Here is a 27081-nt window from a genome sequence, read left to right on the forward strand (position 1 = left end):
ATGAAGTTACTATGACTAAATCAAGGAAAATTTTCTGGCAGTGCAGTACTATAAAGTACATTTTAAATCTCTGATCTGGTCTGCTTAAGAGGCAACAGTTTAAACTCACAAAAAGATTTAAATTAAATCTTATATAATTCATAGGTGTTAAGAGTAACCCTCTAATCTTATATCACTTTTAATTAAACTAGATAATTTTTATCCAATGACTTTGTGAGAGACATTAAATCTATCAGAACAAAACTATGTGTACACTTAGACTTAATGTCTAAATTTAAGTCAGTCTTAATTTACCAAAAATAAACCTTTGATCAAATATCTTGAAAACAAAAACACTCTGAGTTAGACATCAGAGATAATTTACATCAAATATATCAATATGTGGATGTGGGCATAGATTTTCTTATAACATAAGAATTTAGCCCAGTTGATATCTTTTAGTCTTAATGAGAGAATTTTTGAAATGGCTATGTCAGATTTGGTCAAGATAAGTTCTAGTCTGTCCCCAGTAGCACTACAGTTTTATTTGTAAAACCATGTTTAAAAGGTTTTGCCGAATATATCAACTGTATTTACTATAAACCATTAACCCCCTAATTAAAAAAAAAAAAAAGGTTTTGCTGAGCAATCATGTCTTTACTACTTAAAGCCCCACACATAATCTTAATAGTTTAGCAAGGTTGAGACACCATCGGTGGGGGCTTTTTGCTTTCCTAGTTTAAAAGGAGGAGGAGGAGAATAATAGAAAAAGAAATCCGGGGCCAGGTGGTGGCACACCTGGTTAAGGCACACAGCACAGTGCATAAGGACCTGGGTTCGAGTCCCTGGTCCCCACCTGCATGGAGGAAGCTTCATAAGTGGTGAAGCCAGGCTACAGGTGTCTCTCTTCTGTCACCCTTCCTCTCTTAATTTCTGTGTCTCTATACAATAATAAATAAATAAATAATTGTTTAAAAAAGAAAAACACAAACTTTTAAGTAATTTAATTAATCTTGTGTAGCTGGTCCATATACACTGTCTTTATTGGAGCCCAAATCTAGGTTAGGAAATTAATTTACCACATGGAGTTAAAGAGCCCTGATTTTATAATCTAATACATGTTTTTGAGAGATTATACTAATATTTAACTTAGCTTTTTACTTAAGGTTAGAATTGGAACATATAAAATTAATTAATCATATAAAATCATTTCACCATGGTAATAAATATTTTAGACTTAAACTTTTAATAAACCCAATTCACATTTAGAAAGTTAGACACGTTACGTGAGAATGCTTCTCAGAAACTTTAAGGTTTCATATAAAGCCGAATTTGTTCTGGATTAATTTTCCACAAAGAGATTTCATGAACAATTCTGGAGCCTTCATAATACCTTGAAATATTTCTTACTTAATTAGGTGTATATACACATATATACAATTTTTTATTTTAGAGCTTGGAGGATGAAGAATGATCACATGATAAGTACTTTAAACAGTTTGACATTTATTATAAAAATTGCTCTTACTTATACTAACAGAAATTTTACTTTGATAATACCATGAATTTAGAGTGTTAAAACTGTTTTTACCCTACTTTTGTTCTAGCTGGCAGGAGGCTCACAGCTAGCCCTGCTACAGAGAAAATAGTCTCTTTCTTTCTCACTATTAGTGAGAAAGAAAGCTAGTTAGCTTACTCTGGGGTTGGAGGTTGGGAGTTCTCAAGATAACAGAAACAACATTTTAAGTTATTACTAAAACTGTTAAGTCTAAAAGTGAAGCCTAATTGTATTTTATGTATAGTATGTCTATCACTGTCTTTCAGCAATTCCCTTTCTCTGGCAAAGTGAATCTAATTGAAGAATTGCATTATTATCTTTAGAGATATTATAGACCATTGTCCAACTTAAATTTAGGCCAAACTGTATTACAATAATACATTAACATTTTGGCTTAGTCCCCAAATACTCAAACATATCTTATTTCATGTGGATGGTTCCCAGTGGTGACTTAGATGGAATCCCTTGAGGCAAGGAATAGGACACGCACAAAGAGAAATGGTAGGGAAATAGACCTAAAGTCCAGGCCATGGCTCCAGTCCCTATATATCCTCTTCTGGGCATTCCAGGGAGACAAGGGGAAGAACAGGAGTTTGACAGGTGTCCCTGTGTCCTGAACTCCCCCTTCAAAACACACCTTGTTGCACATTTCCTGAAACAATTGCCTAAAGTGAAGGGTAGAGTGGCTTTGATTTACCTAACAAAAGGGACAAAACTGTAATGCAAAACAAAGTAAACAAGTTAGAAAATAAAAAACCCTTCAAAGCAGCATTACAAAAAAAGATTACAACAAACTGGCCTACTAACTGGATCCTCATTCAGTGGCAAAGCTGGATAGCAGCTGACAATTTTCATCAAAAGGATTGAATGACTGGGACATTTATCAAAATGATTAGCTAGTCTTGATATAAGACAGAAATTTAGGCCAGAGAAAATTTTTCAAAAACATTTGGGAAGTACCTTATGAAATCATATTCCCAGTGCAGTGGGTTTCCAAGATGGCAGCTAACTACGTGACAGTCCAAGATGGTGGCCCCCATGTGAAGGTCAACAAAGATAGCTACTGACCACATAACAACCCAAAATAGCTGTCACCATGTGGTGTAGGAAAAATGGCACCACTTGTAATGGCTGAAGTGAAGACGGTAATAGACAGATACTAGGCCAAGAGAAGAAAATGTTGGAACCATGCCATGCAGAGGAGTTTTCAGTACAGATTTGTAGCAAAGAGGTAACCATGTGGTGGAGTCATTTTTAATACAAATTAAGACCCTGGTCCTGAAGGCTAGAGAGTCCAGATTGTAGGAGGGAAATAAAATGTTGAAGAAACATTCCCAGTATAGAAGGTAGAGGAATGAATAAAAAACGTCATTTGGAGGAAAGAACCTACCAAATATTCTTAGTAGAGAGGGAGAGACTTCCCATATGGTAGAAAGACATCTTGCAATTTTAAAAGAGTTTGTTCAGGAAAGGTTCTAGGCAGGAAAAAATAAGAGCAAAAGAAATGAAAAGACAATTATTGAAGGAACATTATCTACTCTGGAAATTTTCAGGCTGCAGGAAGTTGTTGGCTTATCCTGCTGCTCTTGGCCATGGCTGCAAATACCACTGGGAAATTGTAAGCTCTGATATGAATAGGCAGACTTGGAGAAACAGGACAAGGTGGCTTCTCTGCTAGAAAGTAGCTGCATGGCCTGCTGGGGTGCTAAACTCCTGAGTACCAAGGCTCATGCATGGTGAGAAGGGCAGTAGAAATACACCCAAGAGAGGAAAGAAACGCCCCCAAGAAGTGGTTTGGTGGGGGAGGAGCCCACAGGAACTCTGGTGGTGGGTGAAGTGAGTTGTAGACATGCATAATGTGTGAGACCTTAAACATGTGTAACACTGCTGAGTGCCCTCCCCTGCCCCATATTCTTTTTTTTTTTTTGAGAGAGAGAGAGAGAGAAACCACAGCACCACCCCACCACCCATGTGGCTATCTTCATGCTGACCATAGTGTACCCATGTGGTGCTGAGACTGGAACCCAGGTCCTCACAGCAAGGAGAGTACTGTACTAGATACAGCTCTCTTCTACTTCCTGAATTCAGTTTCTACATTGACTAGCTGTTTTTTCACCATATACTAAGAGAGTGTGTGTGTGTGTGTGTGTGTGTGTGTGTGTGTGTGTGTGTGTGTGTGTGTGTGTGTGTGTTGGCATTTTGAGGAAGAGTAATGAGCTAATTAGTACAAAAGTGTGACAGTGGCACAGAGATAGCTCGATAAATATTAGTTACTGATTACTATTATCAATGAGGAGTTTGCATGCTCATTGAGAAAAGATGAACTTTGAGTTACCAAGGAGCAACAGTTAAGGACTCTGCCTAATCCCTTTTACCAATGGGATAACCCCTGTCTCTTTCTCCCTGTATCTCTTGGTGAATGACAGTCTGTTTTTCAGTATCTAGTTCACATTTCACTTTGTTCCCTCTCCATTGTGGAATTTATTCTGTGTTCCTCATGCCTATTTAGCACCTTGCACCCGCCCGCTATCACATTAGCTGGGAATCTCTGTCACTGAATTTGAGTTTTTATAGAGTTTATTGTAGCCAACAGAGCTTGGCTTACATATATGCTCAGTATCTCTTTGGAGCATGAAAAAATTGAGCTGCTAAGAATAAGGGATGTAGAGGAGCTAAGAAAGCTTCCGTGAGGAGAAAGTCCATGAGACATGGTAACTTTAGAAGTTCTTAGACAAGTGGTAGTGAAAGTCAGGAAATATAGAGTGTTCTGCAACTTAATATTTGCCTGAGTCAATGTATAGATTTGAGTAAGGGTCATTCCTAACACAAGTGAAGATGTAAATAGGTCACAGCCTCCCTCTTGACTTTGTGGGCTCAAACTTGCTTCAGGGGTGATGCTTGACTTTGTGGGCTCAAACTTGCTTCAGGGGTGAAGAGTGGCTTGAGAGATTTCCACAAAAGGAGAAGAGCCCTTGGGGAAATTGCCAGAAGACTTGGCATTCCTGGGAAGGAAGGTGCGAACTTGAGGAGAGACCAGCTTCCTGCAGATGAGAGTGTTACTTCACACTAGAAAGCATCAATGTGATTAGAGCCCAGAGGAAACCTATCACAGACATCTCCTTTCTTGAACCCTTTGAAAATACTAAAGCAACAATGATTGTTTCAGAAATAAAGTATAACACTCCACTAGCTGGAGAAGTTCTCAGCAGTGGTTTGTTTATTGTGGTTATTTGCCAAAAGTAGAGTGCAGTATATACTTGGAAGCCTTGCCTGCAGTTACAGGAAAGGCAGTGTTACATGGTTGAGAGAGAGGAAACTATGTTCATCTTACTTTCCTTATGTTGTAAAATGTGAGTGTAATTACTGGTCACTAGATAGCAACTGGTGATATGTGGAAAGCATTTAGGATGGTCAAGTCTTATAAATCACTTGTAAAAGTATCTGTCACATTCATAAAGCATTTAATAAATATTTAAAGTTTAAAAATGTTATGATTACCAAGCAGTTGTTATCACTTTGATTCCATACATTGTTCTAGGGCACTGTGGGAAATGCCAAAGAACATTTTAGAGTCAGATCCTGTTACTTAGGGAGTTGGGCTAAATATGAAACTGAAATTGGCAAGGCAATTAGTGAACTCCTTAGTTACAACTGTATGGATTTGGGTGATGAGGAAGACTAGATTAGTTAAACATGCAATCTAGCCAGGCAAGGTCTCCATTCAGGTTCATTTAAGATAGTGAAGAGGAAATTTATCCATGTTTTTGCCAAACTTCAGATTTTAAATAGGGAAAAAAGCCTAAGGATATAAAGGCCATCTCAATTATCAATGCATTTAGAAAATGCTAAAAAAAATGGGGGGCAGGTGGTAGTGCACGTGGTTGAGCACACATGTTATAATGCACAAGGACCTGAGTTCAAGCCCCCAGTCCCCACCTGCAAGGGGAATGCTTTGCAAGTGGTGAAGTAGTGTTGCAGGTGTCTCTCTGTCTTTCCTTATCACCCCTTTCCCACTTGATTTCTGGCTGTCTCTATCAGTTAAATTAAATAAAGATAATTAAAAAAAAAAAAAAGAAAATGCCAAAATAGAAAGTGGATAAAAGATTCTTTAAGCTTCAATTTTGAATAAGGTTTCAAAATCTTAGAATCATAAGAATAAAGCAAGCTGCACAAATGAGCTGGTTTCAGTGTCTTGTTTATTACATGAAGATGTGAGGTGGCTTCTCCAATTCACACAGCAAACCCAGGTCTCTTCATTCTTCCTGGTGTGATTCTTGAAAGTTTGTTTGGAGAGTTTAGCAAAGGAGCACAGCCCTTCATATTCCCTGGACTGAAGATTGTCTGTCTCTATTTGAGGAACTTCATCCTCTTCTACCAAGCACATAGCTTTGGGAGGGACGCACATGGAGTGGTGAGGGAGAAAGGGGACACCCACCTAGTCAATCAGATCAGCAGAATCAACCCTGGCCATCAATGGTGTGACATATGTCACAGCCAGATCACCCTCACATCCCTTATTGGTGTAATTCTGAACTGCCAGTAGATGTTTGCTCACTGCTCTCGCTTTTAAAAGCTCTTCCTCTTGCCCAACACTGACCAGCTAGTTGGACTCTTCTATATGAATTCTAGAACTTAAGCTATAGGAGTGTACTGCTGCCCTCCCTAGCTGTGGTTGTTGATATAAAGATAGCTACATCATGTGGGCTTAGCCATCTAGGAATTAACAGAGAACCTTTGAATTGCAACAAATAGCAGGATGGAGTGAAGCAGAGAAGGAAGGAAAGAGATGAAAAGTGGGAGAGAAGAAAATTGGTAGACAACTGGATAAAGAACTTGTGGAGCATATATATTCATCGGAATACTACTCTGCAATTTAAAAAGATGATACTGTGTCCTTGGAGACAAAAGGAATAAAACTGGTGGTGATTATGCTTAGTGAAATAAGAGCAAGAAGGACAACTACCAGATGTTTTTGTTCATATGTAGAATATAGATAATTAAAGCACATTGATATGCAAAAAAAAGTAGCCAGGTGGTCTCTAAGACTTGGTAAGAACTACTCTGTGTGGGGGTGGGGTGGGTGGAGAGGTAGGGGGACAATAGAAAGGGAGAGGCAGAGTTAAAGCATGGGATTTAAGTACACAGTCACAATAAACCTGCCCTGTAAGGCACTAGATAGAGTGATGGCTCTCACCTCTCTCTCTCTCTCTCTCTCTCTCTCTCTCTCTCTCTCTCTCTCTCTCTCTCTCTCTCACACACACACACACACACACGAGAATAAAAAAATCAAGAGGTAATTTGCGTATGGGCCTACAGGCCTATTGGTTCTCCCATCACGAAGTGTGCCTGGTTGTTTGCAGAATATCTACACAGTTATTAGTAATGGCTGGAGTTAATCTTCCTGTTCTTTTGGTTATAGTAGTAACTGTATTCCGAAGCTTCTCAGAAATAACAATTTTCGTTTTTTAAATTTTTTATATTTATTTATTTATTTTCCCCTTTGTTGCCCTTACTGTTTTTTTTAATGTTGTTGTAGTTATTTTTGTTGTTGTTATTGATGTTGTTGTTGTTATATAGGACAGAGAGAAATGGAGAGAGGAGGGGAAGACAGAGAGAGGGAGAGAAAGATAGACACCTGCAGACCTGCTTCACCGCCTGTGAAGCAATTCCCCTGCAAGTGGTGAGCCGGGACTCGAACCAAGATCCTTAAGCTGGTCCTTGTGCTTCGTGCCACATACTCTTAACCTACTGCACAACTCGCAAAAATAACATTTTTCTTATTTGAGTGTGTTTCTAGACATGAAGCCCTGAGTTGTGAACAAAATATTTTCATAATATTTTATTATCTTAACACTTTGGAATTTAATGTAAGAGTAGTAGAAATTTAAACTTAAAAACTTTTTTATTTATTTACTTTGGATAGAGACAGAAAGAAGTTGAAAGAGAAGGGGGACATAGAGAGAAATAGAGATACCCACAGCACTGTTTCATCTCTCATGAAGTATTCCCCATGCAGGTGGGGTCATGGACTTGAACCTGGGTCCTTGCATACTGTAACATGTGCACTTCACCAGGTGAACCACCTCCCAGCTCCAAAATTTAAAGTTTTTTAAAACAAATAATCCCTCTTGAGTTACTCTTAAAGTAAAGAATTTAATAGAAAAAAGAAAAAGCACCAACCTTACTTTCCCTGCTATAGATTTGTTATTCATATTCTCTTGTAGCTTGTTTGAATAGATCTTGCTCTTGACCAGCAGATTAATAGTACAACTTCTGCACTCGAGCCTTACATTGTATAGGGGTGAACAAACACATTCCGACACATTAAGAGAGTGTAGGAGTTGTTGAAAAGGATATAAAGAGAAGTGAAGACACATTACTGAGACCAGTTATAGATCAGGAATAAATTTCTAATGATGGTAATATCAATTTGCATAGATAATTTGAAAGCAAATTGCAATGTGTCAAAACATTTGCTATTATTGAACTCAGTAATTCAACTCCTTAAAAACACTCCCAAGAAAATAATTTTAATATAATTTTATTATTAGCAATTTAACAGTGATTTACAAAATTATAAGATGTCAAAGACAGTTTCACACCTGTGTGTGTATGCATGCGTGCGTGCATGTGTGCGTGTATGTGTGCATGTGTTGTAAGTCACCATATGCAAAGTCTTGTGGGTACCAACCCCATGGTCAACATTGTTCTCACAAAGTTTAGTTACTATTCTTTTTTTTTTTTTTTTTAAAGGACTAGGAAACCACTATTCACTTCAACTAAGCTATCTACTTAGTTGGTTATATAGTTATTTTTAATTTCCCCTATAACTCATTGTATTTCTATGCCCCGACCAGCAGGGCAGTGAACAGGGGCTAGGAACCTAAAAAATCTGGAATGACAGGGACACGAGACACGAAAGAACGACAGCAAGACAAGTTTCTGATCAAGCTGCAAAATTTTATTGTGTACACAGGCATTATAAGGCTTTGGGGAAGGGGGGGGAAGTGCTGGAGGAGGAGGAGGGGGAGCAATCTTCAAAGGGGAATGTTCCTTGCAACAAACAATGGCCAAACCATGTTTATCACCACAACTGTGTGTTGACTCACTTGATTACTGATAAATGGTTTACCTGAGGGGAAATGGCCTGCCCAAGGGGGAATTAACACTTGTCTCGAGGGCTTCCATTGTTTCAAAGCTTATCATCTATCAAGCAGAGAAATGGCTCCTGGCATTTCTATACAAATATCTCCTTTATAATATTAGTAGTGAGTAGTCTCTCTTTTGTTTTTCCTTTGGGGATTTTAATATAGATAATGGTTTAGCAATGTTTATTACTCTTCAAAGAACTATTTTTGTTGACATTTCTTTATTCATTAATTCTTATTCTACTCTTCATTATTGTTGTTTGGGGAGGGTGCGTTTGCCCTACTATTATAGTATTTTTAACTAAAGTGCTGCTCAGGTGAGGCTTATGGTGATGCTGAAGATTGAACCTGAGAACTTTAGTGTCTCAAGAATGAAAGTCTTTTAGCATAACCATATTATACTAGCTTTCACTTTAGGTGAAAGATTAGATTACTGATTAAAGATATTTTAAAGTATCCGTATTTCAGAAGTTAGACTCTATGTGCTGCTTTAACTGTGTCTGCTACCTTTTGGTGTTCTGCATCATTATTGTCATTTGTTAAAAGTATTGCTATTTCTTTTGTAATTTTTGTAATTTTATTTATTTATTGGGGAATTAATGTTTTACATTCAACAATATATACAACAGTCTTTGTAATTTCTTATTCGAATCATTGGATATTAGGAGGGTTTTTTATCTTTAATGTCCACATATTTGAGGATTTTCTAAATTTCTTTTTGCTATTTATTTCTAGCTATATTTCAGTGTCATGCACCCAATAAAGTCTCTACTTCCAGTGACTCTAATCATGTGGGAAAATGTATTTATTACCATTACAACAATTGACTCTGGCTTGTTGAGCTTTACCAAGTGTCAGAAACTAAGGCTTTTTCAAAACATATAGTCATACTTCAATGCCCACAAGTGAAACTTAGATAGTAAATTAAGTTTGTAAGGCCACAAAACTAACTGCCAACCCCCCTTCCAGTAATCCTTTATGGTACGTAATAATAGTAAATAAAAACAAACCAGATTCTTAAATTCTACAGGTCATACAAAATAAACAGAAGATTTTGTGTACGTGGTGCCAGGGCTTCACATATGCATGATTTCACTGTTCCTAGGCTGGCCTTTTCATTCTTGTAACATCAGAAAGAGTGCGACACAGAGAGAAAGACACTGGAGCAATAGAGCTGCCTCCAGTGCTATAAAACTCTTGCATGCTGTTGGGACTCAGACTTGGTCTGTGTGAGTAGCAAGACACATGCCCTGCCAAGTGAGCTATCTCTTGGCTCCTTTTTTAAAGATTTAATATGATAGGACAGGGGAAAGGGAAGAAGAGATAGAGAAGGAGAGAGAAAGAGAGAGACCTGCAGCACTGCTTCAGCACTCGTGAAGCTTCCACCCTGCAGGTGGGGGGCAGAGGCTTGACTCCAGGTCCTTATGCATGGTAAAGTCTGCACGCAACCAAGTGCACCATCCTCGGATCCTAGAATATTTTTTTAAGCAATGGTATGTTTCTGTATCAATAAAGGTGGTGTTCTTCTCAGTATAGAATGTTAGGCAATTTTCCCCCTATATTTCTTGCATTTATTTCATAAAAGAGGTACGCTTTATTTATTAATCGAAAGGTATTTTAAACAAACTAGCCTTTTTTTTTCCTATGAATGAAATAAAAGGGAAAAGATTAGAAGGAGAGAATTAACTGCTAAATTTTATTACATTATGAATACTACTAAAATATTCTGAAATTTTCCATTACTCAGTTATGGGCTATGGAACTAAAAATGTAATACTATGCAAAAATTTATACAAGGCAGTAGCTGAGCCATCACATTTTTATTACTAGCAATACAAATGGCAACTGGAAGTAAATCTGATTACTGAGCAGAGAATTATGATCTAATTCATGAGCAAAGCATGTCCTAAGACATAATATTGCAGAGAAATGCAATAAAGAAATAAACGTTTACCCCTCCTACTCTATGGTTTTGTTAATTAATCCTTTCTTAAAAAAAAAAGAAAAAGAAATAAACGTTTGTCTATAGTTTTTATTCTTTGTTTTTTCTCTTCTCACTCTTTTCTCCCGTTCTTCATTATATATGTCTTACTCTCCTCCCCCACTATGACCCCTTCACTTTCTCTTCCTCCTCCTCCTCCTCCTCCTACCAAGTTCTTCCCCATATTTCCAAGGTGGTTCATCACTCCAACACTGTCTTATGAATTGATTGAGGGGATCTTTATTGAAGACCTACCATGGAGATACTGAAATGAAAGTGGCGATACCTACCCTGAAATCATAATTGATAGGAGAGAAGTGTGTAAAAGTGAGTGGGATTCTAATACTAAGGTCTGATATTTCATGAAATGAATAAAAGTAAGAGGGTTTCTATAGCTCCCACCTGAGTCAAGGTATAGAGGATATAGCTATATGTAGGAGACCTGTAGAAAGAAGAAAGGGAGATCGGGAAGGGAAAAAATGACCCCCGAGAGCAGTGGATTCATAGTGCTGGCACTGAGCCCCAGTGAGAAGCCTGGTGGTAATTAAAACAAAAAATTGCACACGAAGGTCATCATATCTTGGCATCATTCTAAATAGTTTTCATCCCACTGGCCTAACAACTTAGAGATTTCTGAGTGACAGGTAATAATTACATGCTAATTCCTGGTATGGGTTTTCTAATGTCTGTCACAACATGAAAGGTATTCATTTAACACAACTGAATCAGATAAACAAGGAGTGTGTGTGTGTGTGTGTGTGTGTGTGTGTGTGTGTGTGTGTGTGTGTGTGTGTGTGTGTGTGTGTGATTGATGGCAAGGGTTAGGGAGGGTGATTTCCTCTCATTCAATTAAAGTGAAAAACAATTTACACCAAATACAATTTAAAACATGTTATTATTGTTTTCCACATCCCATGGCGGGGAATTACACTAAGAAGGGGCCCTTTCTATGTAAAAAATGGTTTTTATTGAACCATAACTCATATAGCAAACATTTTACTCATTTAATGTGTACGACTCAGAAATTTTAGTTATCCGCAGGGTTATGCAGCTGTCAGTATAATCTAATTTTAGAACATTTTCATCACCCCAACACGTATACTGCACCCAGTAGCCATTCTCTGTATTTCCTCTCCCCAACCCTTGCCCTAACCCTAACAGACCACTAATTAACTTTGTCTTTATGAATTTGTCTATTATGGGCGCTTAGCTATCAGTTGCATTTGTACCTTCTCCAGAATTGTTTTAATTTTATTTTTTACATCATCATAAGATCAAGAACAATAGAGTATTAGATCTCAAAATTATGAGCAGGTATCAAAAAGTATATCAGCCTAGGCCACAAAAGTATTATTGAAACCAACAGTATGAGATGGCATAAATAAATGCCATATAGTGAAGCTGTGAAAACAACAGACTATTATATCACGTAAGTGATTCAAATACTAGTAATTTTTAAAATGAAACTTCTTGCTTCGATGAGCAGCAGTGTTGGCAAACAGGAATACTTGCTAATTCAAATCCTAAATTCAGTGCTCACTAACCACACACTTTGAGCAAATAACAGAAATTTTATAGCCTTCGGTTTTCTCACTTGTAATTTGGGACTATCAGTGCTACTAACTTCATGAAATTAATGAGGATATTATCACATGTGATATTTAAACCAACCTTGATACATAATAATTGCATAATAAATGTTAGCGGTTTTGTTTTATCACTTTCGTTCCTAAGTTCTTCATAATTCAGTTTCCAAAATGAGATTCTAAGATATGCCAGTTTGCTGCTGGCATATGATTGCAAGCATATGATTGGTTGGTATTTTCAAAATCTCTGTTCAAAGAAGTTTCCTTCCAATGAAAACAGTGGATCAGCATTTAAAATATTGTAATGTTGGAAAAAAAAAATAGCATTGGTCAAATATGATTAATAGATCTGTAAAGCTACCTTCAGTTGCTTTGAGCCATACACTCTATAAGTAGCAAAAGTGCTAGTTTATTATTCTCACCTAACACTCATGTAACAGATTTTCCTTTTTAAAACCAAAAGCAACAAAATCTTATATAATGTTTATTCTACGTGTCTCATCAGAAATAAAGAATTTAGCATTATAAGCCACTTGGTACCTCTCCCATTTGAAATATTAAACTGAGGCCTTCAATCTGTGAATTTGAGTTATGATTTGGCTTTGTGTCTGTGACTGTAAGGCAGTGTGACCCCAAAGGATTTCATTATCATTTCTTAATTCAATACAAAATGACTTTGAGTGTATAAGGCTGATGTGTTAGGATAATTTGATGCTCGAGTAATTAATTATCTGATGATCCATGGTACACAACATCTTCATACTTGAAGAATGCTACACATTGCAATTCTTGCTTGCACAGACATAAGAATTCATATCACATACACACATTTCCATTTTCTTTTGACCCCATGAAACAGACTATGTGATTTGCATGCAGCTTCATTTTAGCCCTCGAAGGCCTTTTCTTTGTCCATCTTTCCACATTTTAACACCAGACTACTCCTCTGGTACTTTGAATTTGCATGAAAATGTGTAAGTTTTTGTTTTGCATGACAAGTCATACCTAATGTTTAAGTTAAATGTCTAACATATCTCTCGATGTCATGTGTCACTGATTCGTACATGTTTTTATTTTATTTTATTTTCAGTTACTGGAGTTTAAATATTCTTGAAATGTAAAAGTGGCATGAAACTGGAGTGATGCAAGGATATTTAATGTTCCTTTAAGGACATTATTTTTTAACTGAGAAAAACGGGATTAGTTGCCAGTTTTATCTGTAGACAATAGTCCTCAATTATAAATCATGCTCAAATAAATCATGAAACATAAGTGCTGTCAGCAGAGTACTAATTGTGAAGCAATACTTCCTTTTTACTCTGAGAATATCTTTCTAGTACTTGAATATGAAGTATGAAATGTGTCCCCTAATCTCAGAAATTATTAATATTACTTAGTAACATTAGGGCCTTATTAGTAGTTCATTAAATTTCACTGACTTTGATGAAAATATCTAGTAAGTAAAGAAGTAATAAATTACTAAGTAACAGCACCAGCGTTTTAGCACTCTAATATTTCCTAAATAAATATGACTACTGAAATGAATATTTGATAAAGGAGTATATGAGTATATAAAAAGAAGTTACTTAAACTATTTCTTCAAATCCATAAGGGCACATAACTAACCCCCACCACTGGGCCGAAAATACATATATCTAAACAAATGTTTTTTCCTAAGAAGCCACACTTACTGCCTCTCCATTTACTACTCCCAACTGCTGTTGCTGAAACTGCTATAGAATTCATTTGGCGAATTATTTTCAGAGTCTTTTGCACATTCATTGATGTGGTGACAAATCATCCTTGACGAGTGACTCTCAGGCCCATATTCATCAAATAAGGGTAGTAAACAGATAGATGTTTAAAATGAAATGAGAATGTGAAATTAATTGCACAAAAATGGCTGAACATATTTCCCAAAGAAGAATCCCACAAAGAATTTGCATAATAACAGCAACTGTGGTGATAAATGAAATTTTCTTAAGTCATCCAAAGGAGCATATGATATGCCCTTGAGTGTATAAATTCTAAAATATGTATTCCATTAAGTGTAACTAGTTTATATATTCATTTATTTAATAGGACAGAGAGAAATTGAGAGGTGAAAGGGAGCTGAAAGAGAGAGAGAGAGGGAGAAACCAGCCAGTAGCACTGCTTCACCATTCATGAAGCTTCCCCATGCAGGTGGAAACTGGGCTCTTGAACCTGGTGTCCCTGTGTGTGGAAATGTACACACTCAGTCAGGTATGCCCCTGCCCAGCCTCCGTTAAATACTATTTTTACTACCTCTTCCTTTAAGCTAAGGGGGTGGTTTACATTTTTAAGGACAGTGCTTATTACATGCTTTTTAATCATGTCAGAATATAGATGACTATTATTCCTCCCTTGCTTCAGTAAATATCAAATTACTCCTAAGTAGTAATTTTAACAGGTTTTGATTGAAGAGGTCCTTGCTGTTACCTAATAATACCTCTGTGATATTTGCAAGAAACTCAATCTGTCTCCATCTCCTATCTACAAAATGAGAACTTGGGGCTTAATCAATTTCCAGGATCTCTTTTGAGTGAAAATAGTGTGCTTCATCATATTCCCACAGGTAATTCCATAGTTATCATGCATCATAAACCCACATAGTTTTCTGTATAGTTTCAATTAAATCCAAGCTGAAGTAAATCAAACTCCAGTTAAAAAGACTCCCAAGCACTGAGAAGAAAGCTAGTTTCTCTAATAAGGTCCTTTTGCCTGATGCAACAGATGACATTTTTATAGCACTTTATGTTTCCACTGCTTTGCGTGAGTCTTACCGCAGAGGAGCTATTGTTATCCTCCTTCTGCAGATGAAGAAAATGCTGAGGTTCAGAGCTTCAGTTACTACCCTAGGGAAATGACCTAGCAAACTGTGGAACAGAACAGAGACTCTGCATCTTATGTTTCAAAATAATACCATGTTCCTTCATTGCCACTTGTCTACAACCAATCTTTTAACCAGGAGGCAATATTTCCAAGGTATCATCATTCAGCACTGATACCTCTTGAAAATAAAATCTGTCATTAGGGCCCCTCTAGCACCTCTTGAGCATATCTGCTTGTGTCACTACAGCTCTCTCTGCTTTTACAAACTAGTTGTTTTGTCAGCATGAGTGTGACAACAATTAGACGTCCCCTGTTTTTGCCCCATGCCTTTTCTCCTTCACAGTCATTCAATGACAAGCGTAAAAAGAGCTTCATCTTTTCACGAAAATTCCCATTCTACAAGAACAAGGAGCAGAGTGAGCAGGAAACCAGTGATCCTGAACGTAAGTAGATTCTTGAAGAGAATATCACATGCCACATGAGAGAAAAAAATCTTTCACGGGCAACACGCATGGTGTAGGCTGTCTCATGCTACACGCTAGGCAAACAAACGTGGCAGGCAGGCAGGTCAGGGCTTACTACTGTGACCAGTGGTTGGCTGCAGTCTGGATCCTCCCCTTGGAGTGGCTCTTCTCTATAGAATACGGTGGGAAGGGACTGCATTTCCTATAACCAGAACTGGGTTTGATTTTCCTTTCCTATCATGCAGCGCTAGGGCTTGAGACAAAATTCTCTGGACAGAAATAATAGATTCCTTTGCCACCTTTAATATATATGTGTATGTTTTGGAATGCTAGTTAATTGGGAGAGACTAAATTCCCTGTATTGGTTACTCGCACATTTGTTCACTCTCTCCTAACAAATATTTAACCCTTACTAAATGGTGACACTAAATCTAAAATTCCTCTTGAACCATAGAGTGGACCCTTGCTTTAAATAGTACATTTTTTGTGGTGACATTGATAGCCGACAAAAACGCACTTGCTTTTTGGCAATAGTCTTCTCCTTAAAATTTTTTTTATTTGCTTTTACAAATCCTTGAGTCTCAGCCCATAGGATTTGGGGTGACATTTGTTTCAAAAGAAGAGAAAGTTGGATCCAGATTGCTGAGACAACACGGTCTGTCATGGTAGTATCCATTTCAACTCCACTGACTTCTTCCTTCCTCTTCCGTGGCTGTTCTTCCTCTCTCATTGCTCTCTCTGGGGACTTCCATGCAGGACATCCCCGGATTAGGTGACGACGGTTATGGAACAAAGACTCTGAGTAAGTTCCCAGGAATGGTCACTATAACTTTTCTTTTCTTTTCCTTTCCTTTTGAGTTTGGCTTTTGTCCCTTTTCTTGAGGGCCTTTCTCTCCTAGCATGCACGAGATCCAAGTTTTATTTGTTACCTAGCTGTGAATGCTCCTACAAAGTACTTTTCCAGCTGTTTTGTTCTGCATGTCAACATTTAAAAGCAAAATGTATCAGGCACTGTGACTTCCGTTACAGTTCACACCTTCCCTTTCTGACACTGTTATGTGACCAACATGGTCCTAATGCCAGCCATGGCATCCCTTGCTCTGCTGCCTGTACTATGTGTCCCCCACCCCTAAGAGAGCAAGAATCCATGTTGAAAGAAAGGGTAAGCTAAATGTCTAGAACAGGGAAACAGCAATGTACTATATGTTCTTTCTTCTGCTTTTTTGCACCCCCCAATACTTTTGATGACTTTGCCAAATTCCATAATAAGTTTGTATTTCACTATTAGAAAAAAAACTGAATAATCAAAAGTAACATGCATTCTCAAAAAGTAATTAAAACTATTTGCTGGTCTATGAATTATCCTGTTATTAACTTTGAATGGTGTGTGTGTGTTTTTTTTTTTTTGACTTGCAGTGATCCTGTTTGAAACATTTGTATGAAAACCTTTTTAGATTTATTTATGTTTGTGTGCTAGCATCTCCTTAGATGCACTACATCTGCTTTTTTGCTTTATAGTACAAATGGAAAAATGGAGTGTATTAAACCTTTACATTTTCTAGTTATTCACACTTTTAATCTGTGCCTCACTGCATTGAGCAGTAAAATAATGTAGCCCTGTATGTAACTATACTATAGTATGGCTTTTCTTTTCTTTTCTTCTTTTTGACTTTTCTTTCGTAAATACTAAGTCCACTGGAGCCTAAGACAGCTCACTTGGATAGTCATGGACTCGACTCAGGTTTGAGCCTGGCCCCCACCACATTTAAGGAAGCTTTGGTGCTGGGGTCATTTTCTCACTCTCTCTCCCTCCCCCTCTCTCCACTTGTCTCTGTCTCTTTCTAAAAAATAAATTAATAAATATTAATGCAGCTTTGAAAAATTAAATCCACTGTATAGGCACCAGTGAAATAAGAAAAGGGTTTTGTGTCTTTTACAACTCTTCTCACATGTTTGTTTGTTTGTTTGTTTATATGGTTGGTTGGTTGGTTTATTTTAATCTAATAACATTGGTGGTATTTTCAGAAGCTGTTCATTTCACTTATATAGAAAACAAAGTGACAATGAGCTATACTATGTTTTCAAGAGCGATTTATATAAGGCTAGGTAATAAATGATCCCCTCAAACTATTAAGTTTGACATATTTTATATATATATATATATACATATGTATATAGAAAACGATCTGATGAAGAGTAACTACTGATCTACAAGATGAAAACTTTATCTTTGAGTCTCTATATAGAATGTACCATGAAATTTTACTGGCTGAAGTTCAAATAATGATTTTTAACATTATCTGCAGCATCAAGTATCACAAAGAGTTTATAATAATCTCCTGTTGGGCATGGAGAAAGGAAGATATTCTAACATAGGAGACTATATATGCTAGTATATTACTAGTAAATGAGTATCACTAAAAAGTTGCTGCTATTCTAATATCAAAAATGAGTAATTCTCTATTAAATCTAGAGTATGCAAATGTTTGTTTACACTTTAAATGACGGGCAGACTTCACTAGGTGCTTTTTGTTGTTGCTTTTCAAATAATGCCATTATTGTTAATCATAATTTCAACTTTAGCTGGGAAATATTTTCAATTTCTCATTAACTACAAAATAGAACATTTCAGTTGTACAATGCCTTCATGCTGAAAGCGATTAATTGTTAGACATGGCATGATTCTGCATTTCTTCAGAGGTAATGTAGCATCATTCTAAATAATTTTAAATGTAAAAATAAAAAGCACAGAAACCAAAAAAAAAAAAACAAACAACCCAATCATATTCCTCAAAATAGTCATGTTTACAAAGGTACATTGTTACTTAATTTGTGCCTTGACTTTCTTTTTGCTGATTCACTCATACGTCTTTCCTTCCCCTTTGCCCTGTTAAGATGTGTGCCTAAAATTATCCATCTACGATGGTGGGGTAGGACCTAGGCTAGATGTGAAAGTGTTTCACAGAAAATTGAAAAATTTTAGACATGTACTGTATCAACTACTGTATTTACTGTAAACCATTAATTTCCCCCCATTAAAAAATAATTATCTGTGCAGTTCTGGTCATAGGCCAATACAAGAAGAAATGAGTCCTGTGATTCTAACTCATGTTTTAGTTTTCAGTAATTTCATGCTCTAAAAAGAATCATTCTGGCCTATGTTAATTAGTTTGATTTTTGTAATCCTTTCACAATGTATATGTACAGAAAGTCATTACACTGTGCACATTAAGTGTATTACAGTTTTGCTGTTGGTTATACAACAGTAGAGCTCAAAAAAATAGAATATTGCCATTGGCAAGAATCTGCTCCATAAACATTTTAAAGGTTTTTATATTGTTAGAGAATAATGTTACCTAATTATATTTTTATAAAAATGCACTTTTGAAAAACCTGTCACTTTTCAAAAAGCCCAGGCTATTGCTAGCAAGCTTCAGAAATTAAATAGTCATATATTCATTTATTTAACATCTCAGGCAAAAGAGTTGATCAATTGATGATATTATTGTCTGTAAGTTAAGAAACAGTAGAGATGAAAGAATATAGTTTTGGAAATAAAAATTCTATTGCTGGCACATAACCTCTATGTCCCTGTTATGTAAGCTAAGCTATATTTTTATGAAAGAACAATCTGATATTACTCTATAAGCAAATCATTCAAAATGAAATTTAAAACGTACTGAATACCAGTATCTGTGTTTGTTATCCAATTACTTATCTCCTATTTGTTCCATGTTTCTAGAACTTAGCAGCATCTAAGTAAGAATCTCAAACTAAAAGCCAGGAAATATTGAGCTGATTTATAAAACATTTTTTTCAGTGACTCATATCTTCCTTGAAGATTTTCTACTCACTTACCAAAACAGGAAAGATCTTCAACAATCCCCCTCTCACCCTGAGAATTAGTATAGAAAGCATTTCAATGAAAATCTAATCCAAGGGATTCCAGAGTTCAGTGGGCAATTTGAAATTCAAGATTCCTGCAAATCAACCAAAAGCTAAAGTAGAGAAACAAAAAATACAGGGCCAGGTGGTGGTGTACCTGGCCGAGCACACATGTTACAGTGTGCAAAGGCTCCAGTTCAAGTCCCTGATCCCCACCCACAGGGGGAAAGCTTCACAAGTGATGAAGCAGAGTTACAGATGTCTCTCTGTCTCTATCTCCCCCTTCCTCTTAATTTTTGGCTATTTCTATCCAATAAATAAAGATAATAAAAAAAGAGAGATCCAGTAAATAGATAAAGATAATAAAAGAGAGAGAGAGAGAAACAAAAAAAGCCTGCCAGAAAGCAGATCCACAAACTTCTGAATTTACAGGTAAAAACATAAGGCATTTGTAACAGGAATCAGGAAAGTCAGAGCTATATGAATGGATTCATACATTTCTGAAAATAAAAGTGCTTAGATTGGCATTACATGTTTGGCAATGAAAGGCATTTCCCTGTTTGTTTAAAAAAAATGGCAACCAGGTAGTAAGTAGTGTTCTGTAAAAATGAAGGTAAAGTTTTCATCTTTATTTGACATAAGTTTTTAATGCAATCTCCTCTTTGGCTTTTTGCTTTTCACTTGCCTTTTGCTCACATTTCTAGTAGCCTTGCATGAGTCTGTTTCTTTAAGTTCTGGCTGCTCTCCAATGCTTGGTATCTGTTTAATTTGCTGTGCTGTTCTTGCAGAACATGTTTCTTCTAATGCCAGCGATAGCGAAAGTAGCTACCGTAAGTTACTGCTTTGGTTTGCTGTTCTTTTCTTTGCGATGCCCCATTGCCTGCCGTGGTCATTTCAGATTTTTGCTGTTGTTGTTTTCTATTGCTGCCCTTTATCATCTCCATCCAAAGCAAATGGCTTGAAATGAAATCATCATTTGATGTGGATAAATACTAAAGACAAGAGGACCATCTGCCCAACCCTTATGGAAGTCGAACCCTTTGCTCATAAGCAGTTCTTGGTTGTCTGTGACCCAGGAATGCAATTCTCCCAAAGACAAAATGTGTGTGTGTGTGTGTGTGTGTGTGTGTGTGTGTGTGTGTGTCTGTGTGTGTCTGTGTGTGTCTGTGTGTGTGTCTGTGTGTGTGTCTGTGTGTATGTCTGTGTGGTGTCAGGGTGTTGGGAGGTGTTTCAACCTGGTGAATTTTGGCATTCTGCCCCTCACCTCTAACCCCCTCCCCACCCAAGTAATTTAAACTTCCTGCAGAAGGACTGAAAAATTATCTTGGTTTAATTTTTCTTCTGAATTTGCCTTTTCCTTTCTGTTCCTGGCTCAGCCCTACATGAAAAATCTTTATAAATTACAGTGTTCCTTTGAACTAAAGTATAAACCTTTTACATCTTATCACTCCTTGATTAATATTTTAAGGTGGATACATTTTTCTAACTGTATTTTTGACAGTTGGGAAGTGATAAAAAAAAGTTTCATTTTCTAATAACATTGAAGGAAATCTTTTTTTTTTTACTTTATTTTTATTTGATAGGACAGACATAAATTGAGAGGGGAGGGCTTTTTTAATAAGGTGACAAATCTAAGATCAGAAAGCTTTACTGAAAAGGTAGGTAACTATGCAAAAGGTTGTTTCTGGTCTTGATTTTGTCACCTCAAGTCATTTGCTTACCATATAAGAATATTCACCAAACACCAAGCACAAACTTTTCATCAGTTCATGTGGTTTGTTTACACCTGCTTATTCTGCTTTTTGGTGACTAGCATAGATGTATCTAATTACTGGGATTCTTAAGAATTTTCTTTACTTTTCTCCTTAGTATTGAAAAGCATTTGCCAAGGATAACAGATAACTGTACTCATAGTTACCAAGTCACAAACTAGTTTGTTTTTTCCCACAAAGGTTATGCGAATTGAAAGCTAAAATAGTTTTTTTAATAGTTTATGTATTTATTTATGAGAGGTATAGGAGAGAGAGAAAGAACCAGACATCACTCTGGTATGTGTGCTGCCAGGGATTGAACTCAGGACCTCATGCCTGAGAGAACAACATTTTATCCACTGTGCCACCTCCCAGACCACTGAAAACTAAAGTAGTTTGTGTTTATTTTAGTTTTTCATTACAACATTACACTTTACAAGACCATGTTTATTATTTTGTTTTATTTTTGGTACGATGGCATATAGTATTCTTGAAGTATGACCAAGTTCCATTTCAATTCTGAGATAGACATTAGAGAATCAAATCAGAATAGTGAATAGTATGAAGGATAAAAGAGGAAGGTGGCAGATGAAGGTAGTAACCAAAGAAGGAAGATAAAATACACTAGAGAGTAAAATGAGCTTTTCCCTTCAGATTTCATCGATTTAGAAAAAAAAAAAATCTAAGGGATCTTAGCATGGTCCTTAAAATTTTACATTCTTTCTATTCTTACTTTAGGATTAACCCAATTTAGGGGAACATTCACCTTCTTCCCTTTGGACCTCCCTATCTTTATTTGTTGCTAAAACAAAGAAGGCCTAGATGAAATATCCAAAGATTATTTCCTGATGCCTGAGGCATCCTGAATGCAGCACGAGAGTTCTATTGAACTCATTTGTTGGGTTTTATGGACACCAATGATCTTAGTTTCTTCCAGTTTTTAAGTGTTGTGCTTCCAGTACACAGAAAGACAGAGAAAATATATATTACTTTTCTGATCCTTTTTCTAGAAAATATATACAAGACCTACCTTTTCTTTTAGAAATATTTTTCAGACTTTTTTAAAGAGACCTTTTATTCCTCTTTCAGTGGTAGGGATGTTTTTCTCAGAAACATTAAGTTATTAAAATTGGCCCAAGACTTTCAAGTACTTGACAGGTTTTGAAGTGATATGCTCATGGTACTAGTCACTCAAATAGTAGGTGCTTGTAAATGTCTATTGGGTAAAAAGAGGAAACACTTGCAAAGAGTTTGAGTTATCTATAAAAAAGAAGAGTTGGACTCCATGACATTACTAGAGAAATGTGGACTCCAGTAATCTATATTAACTTGGGTCTTCTCTAACGTTAAGAAAGGTCAATTACTCCTAATGCTTTCTTCACAAATGAACAATAATAGTCTTTGTCATAGCTGGAGGGAAGAAATAGTTTTTCCTTCTCCATGATGGAAATGTGAGGAAATACAGAGGGAAATTAACTTATACATTCTGTGTTTACTTCATGCCAAGCTGTGTACCCAATATCATGTCAATCAACTCTGGAAATCAGTACACATACAATGAGTGAAAGAAATCCATTAAAAAAAAATAAGTAAATAAACAGAGTGAGACAGTTTCTAGGATGAAAGTCTGAGCCAAGAATGATGAAGACTTCAGAGATGATTTCAAGGAAGAAGTAGCTGGACTTAGAAAGATGATGCTTTTGCCTGCTAGAAAAATCCAGAAAAAAACTGCTCAGAAATTTCTTTGGCATGATGAAAGGCATAGAGGTATAGAGTATAAAGTAGTTTTCTAGTTCCAGGGAATACTCTATTTGAAATCAAAATAGGTGTCATTTTCCTACTGAATGCCTAATTTTTGCTGTAATTAAAACTAGTTTTTGTGCTTAATGAATATCAATATAAGCAAATGTGAGAAGTATACTTTGTCCAGTTATTAGTAGTAGCCACTCCATGTTCACTTTGGGGACAAAATGACTTTAACAACTGATCAGTGGTTAGAAACCAATGTCCAGGCCACTTTTTCACACTGCAGAGGGTACTAGTCACTTCATCCTGAAGTTATATATTGTGCCAACCTTACTTGAAAACCTCAGGTTTACAAAAACATACACACATACAGTTACACACACTACATATCTACACAAACGTCAATTTTTAAAATAAAAAAGTTAGACTTTTGCTTACAAGAAGCATTATAAGTATTTTTTTTCAAAGTTCATCTTTATTAAGAACTAACTAAAGTGCAGTTAATCACCTAGCACATTGTCTAATTATGCAAAATGTTACCTCAAAACTATTTTAGTTATGAACTAATTCCAGATTGCTTCTTTCATTAAAGTAAGTACAGATTTGTATTTGCAATTGTTCTGTACTATAACTTTCAGATGCTCTTTTATTAGAAGACAGTAAAGACCAAATAGTATTGCAGATCTCTGTAGCCGAAAGCCTGCCTTCATTAAAATTCACTTACCTTCTTTGGAACTATGGCTATGGAGGAACTCAGGATCATCTCTTAAATTAGGTTGTCTAAACAAAGTAAGAATTTTTTTTCCAGCATTGGGGATTTGCATACATGGATATTCACCACCCCTAGGTCAATTTTATCATTCTTTTTTATTTCAAACAAAGAAGGAAAGACACCATAGCACTGGACTCCCAATCCCATCTCCCACAGTGGTGTCATGCTCCCATGTGGTCCTAGGGTTCAAACCAGGCGTGGCCGATGTACACACCCAAGGGTGAGCTATTTACTGGCCCCAAAGCAAGATTTTTTTTTTACTGATTTTATTATTATTATTTTTTTTTTGGTCATCTTTGTCATCTGATTTTTTCAGAGAGAGAGATACACCACAGTTTCCATCAATGCAGTAGGGGCCAGGCTCGAACCAGGTAATGTGTGTAACAAAGCAGATGCGCTACTCAAGTGAGCTGTCACCAATCAATCAAAATGTCACCAATATTCATCTCTTTTCTCTACTTTTCTCAAGTAGTGGCCCTTTTTCTCCAGTTCTTTAGCCATTACAGGACATTTCATTATATCTGTTATCTGATTGGATTGATACAACAAAACTATGAGGTATATTTTATATTAGTACTCCATTTTTACACATAATAATGAAGAAACTGAGAGGCTGGGTGGGTGTAGATAGTATAATAGTTGTGCAAAGATACTCTCATGCCTGTGACTCTGAAGTCCCAGGTTCAATCCTCTGCACCACTGCTAAGCAGTGTTCTGGGGGAAAGAAACTCTAAGAGACTTTTTACCTATTCACATGGTGGCATCTCAAATCTAACCAACACATTAACTCTGAATCCCAATCTCCTTTATATAATCCATCTAATCTAAGGCTCTTCACACTTTAATACATTTCAACCATTCTATACCACCTATCAAATTAATACCAGCATCAACATTTATTTATTAACTCTGTACTAAGCCTAATTTCAAGGTTCTGTTTATACTGTCTGATTTAATCTTCTGAATATCCTGTGGAGACACTGAACCTCTAGTCCACTATGTAGCCCTGAACTTCACTTCTCTCATATATAAGATAGATAGATTTTTCCCAGGTTAAAGCAGAGATTGCAATTATATTTAGTCAATATTCCAACTATGATTAATTGGTAAAAAAAAAAAAAGTCACTGGAAACTATATAGAAAAGTATTGAGGGCTCTTAATTAGTTTGTAGTGTTTGTCAGGGATGTGGAAGTGACAACATAGGTACATACACCCTCTATGAGCCACAGGGCTTCTTAGTGCATAATGCCAACTATAAAGGTGTTTCTTTCTTTTTTTTTAAGATTTTATTTATTAATGAGAAAGACAGGAAGAGAGAGAAAGAACCAGATATCAGCCTGGCACATGTGCTGCTGGGAATCAAACTCAGGACCTCATGCTTGAGAGTCCAAAGCTTTATCACTGCGCCACCTCCCAGACCACTTGGTGTTCCTTTTTTTTTTATTTCTTTTTTCTTTATTTTTAATACTTTATTTATTTATTTACTAGCTAGAGACAGAGAGAAATTGAGAGGAGAGGGGGAAAGACACAGAAAGACACCTGCAGCATTGCTTCACCATTCGTGAAGCTTTCCTCCTGTAGGAGGGGACCAGGGGCTTGAACCTTTGTCCTTACGCACTGTAACATGAGTGCTTAGCCAGGTGCACCACCACCTGGCCCCAAAGGTGTTTCTTAATGATCACCACAAGAAAGCACGAAACACTCAACTTAAAACCTGAAATACATTGTCACTTATCTTCAGTTTCCAAATGTTCCTAGAGAACATTAACTTGCATTTCTCTATCATGAGAGCTTATGAGAGTGATGTTCTGAATCCCCCTTCTGTGACTTGCTTCCCACAGAAACACAGAGAGTTTCGTGGCAACTGTTCAGAGTTTCTGATAGCTGCAGACATCCACCCGCAGCACCATGTCACTCTCCCACTTCCAGTCATGCACTGCCAAGACAAGACCAAGTCATAGTTTGCACCTTTGTCTCTCTGCTGTTATTTCCTGAGCAGAAAGATAGAGCTATAACTAAGGATGACTTGCACAGATGGCAGAGCAGTAGTTTGTACATTGATGTTTATAAGTGGAGCACCAGAGCCTGGGTCTGGCTGCTATCTATGTCAGCCATCCTTTCTTCATTTGTAAGATTTGCCCACCTACTCACAGTCCTTTGGACTCAATGAAAATTACACGTCTCTTATCTCTTTGCTTCAGTGCAATGTAAACAAAAAGTCAGATATGTCATTTTAGAACTTGACTCCACGGGGACCAGGCAGTGGCATACCTGGTTAAGAGCACACATTACAGTGCATAAAGACCCAGGTTCAAGCCCCCTGTCCCCACCTGCAGGGGGAAGCTTCACCAGGGCTGCAAGTGTCTCTCTGTCTCTTTCACTTACTATCTCCCCCTGCCCTTTCAATTTCTCTCTGTCTCTATCCAATACTAAAATAAATAAAATTTAAATAAGTAAATAAATGAAAAAAAAAACCAACTTTTCTCCACTACTTACTAACTGAGGAAGAAAGACGAAAATGTGTGGCTTTCAGCTTCTTCATCTAGGAAACTAGAATCATCAGAGCCATTCCTCAAGGGAACTGGCTCTGAAAAATGGCAGCTGGTGGATGTGAAAGTCTTTTATTACCTGTAAAATGCCAAGCAAATGTAAATTATCTTTCCTTCACTACTGTGATTTGTTTCTTTCTCCTCTTATCCTCCTCCCCATTGCCCATAGATTCGTTTCCATTCTTGAACATGAAAGTGAAAATTGGTTTGAGGTGTGAAGTTCACAGCTACGGTGTAATATCTCCATAGCTTCCCTGAAGATTCCCTTCCATAGTACCCAACTGGGCTAAATCTTCACATAAAGGATGTTGCTACTGCCATCTGCAAGTCTTCTCCAAACAGGAGCCAGTGCCTTTTGAAATTAGAAAGGAAACTAAAAACAATGAATAAGCAACAAAAATTATAGCAGTCTCAAATGAAGTGCAAGCTATGTTGCTTTGTCCATTTTCTGAATCATGAGTTAAGGATTCTAGCACCAAATACACTATTTTCCATTTATCTTCAGAATATTCAACAGAATGAATTTCAAGGTCATTGGAAAAGACCCCTGTGGGCAGATGAACTGCTGTGTTTATTAAGAGCTAACCACACTTCCGGAAGTGAAACCCAAGGCATCTGCAACCTTTCCTTGGTCTGAGCCCTCAGCCTGTTTCTCAGCACTGATATGACAGTACAAATTGGGTGACATTTTTTCCTTATGCTTAGCACTGAGCTCAGCCCTTGTCATTATGGAGTTCTCAGTCTAGAGGGGAGGCATGAGGAGCACCTTGACAGTTACAGCCCTGCAGTACAGTGTAGGCTGCCATAA

General features: G+C 36.8%; 1 protein-coding gene across 14 annotated transcripts in view; it reads left to right on the top strand.

The window, feature by feature from the left end:
* Nucleotides 1-27081, top strand: part of DLG2 (discs large MAGUK scaffold protein 2) — a 1912587-nt gene that overhangs the window by 1861581 nt on the left and 23925 nt on the right. For 11 of the 14 annotated variants that reach the window (XM_060176791.1, XM_060176795.1, XM_060176797.1 and 8 more), the window contains one exon: nucleotides 15449-15548. In XM_060176791.1, the coding sequence (XP_060032774.1) occupies nucleotides 15449-15548 (100 nt within the window). Of the gene's footprint in view, nucleotides 1-15448; nucleotides 15549-16325; nucleotides 16372-20242; nucleotides 20285-27081 lie in introns of all 14 variants that reach the window. The other 3 variants (XM_060176807.1, XM_060176792.1, XM_060176793.1) reach the window with 3 other exon arrangements.

Source organism: Erinaceus europaeus, chromosome 17 (genome assembly GCF_950295315.1).
Source record: "Erinaceus europaeus chromosome 17, mEriEur2.1, whole genome shotgun sequence".
Taxonomy (NCBI): Eukaryota; Metazoa; Chordata; class Mammalia; order Eulipotyphla; family Erinaceidae; genus Erinaceus; species Erinaceus europaeus.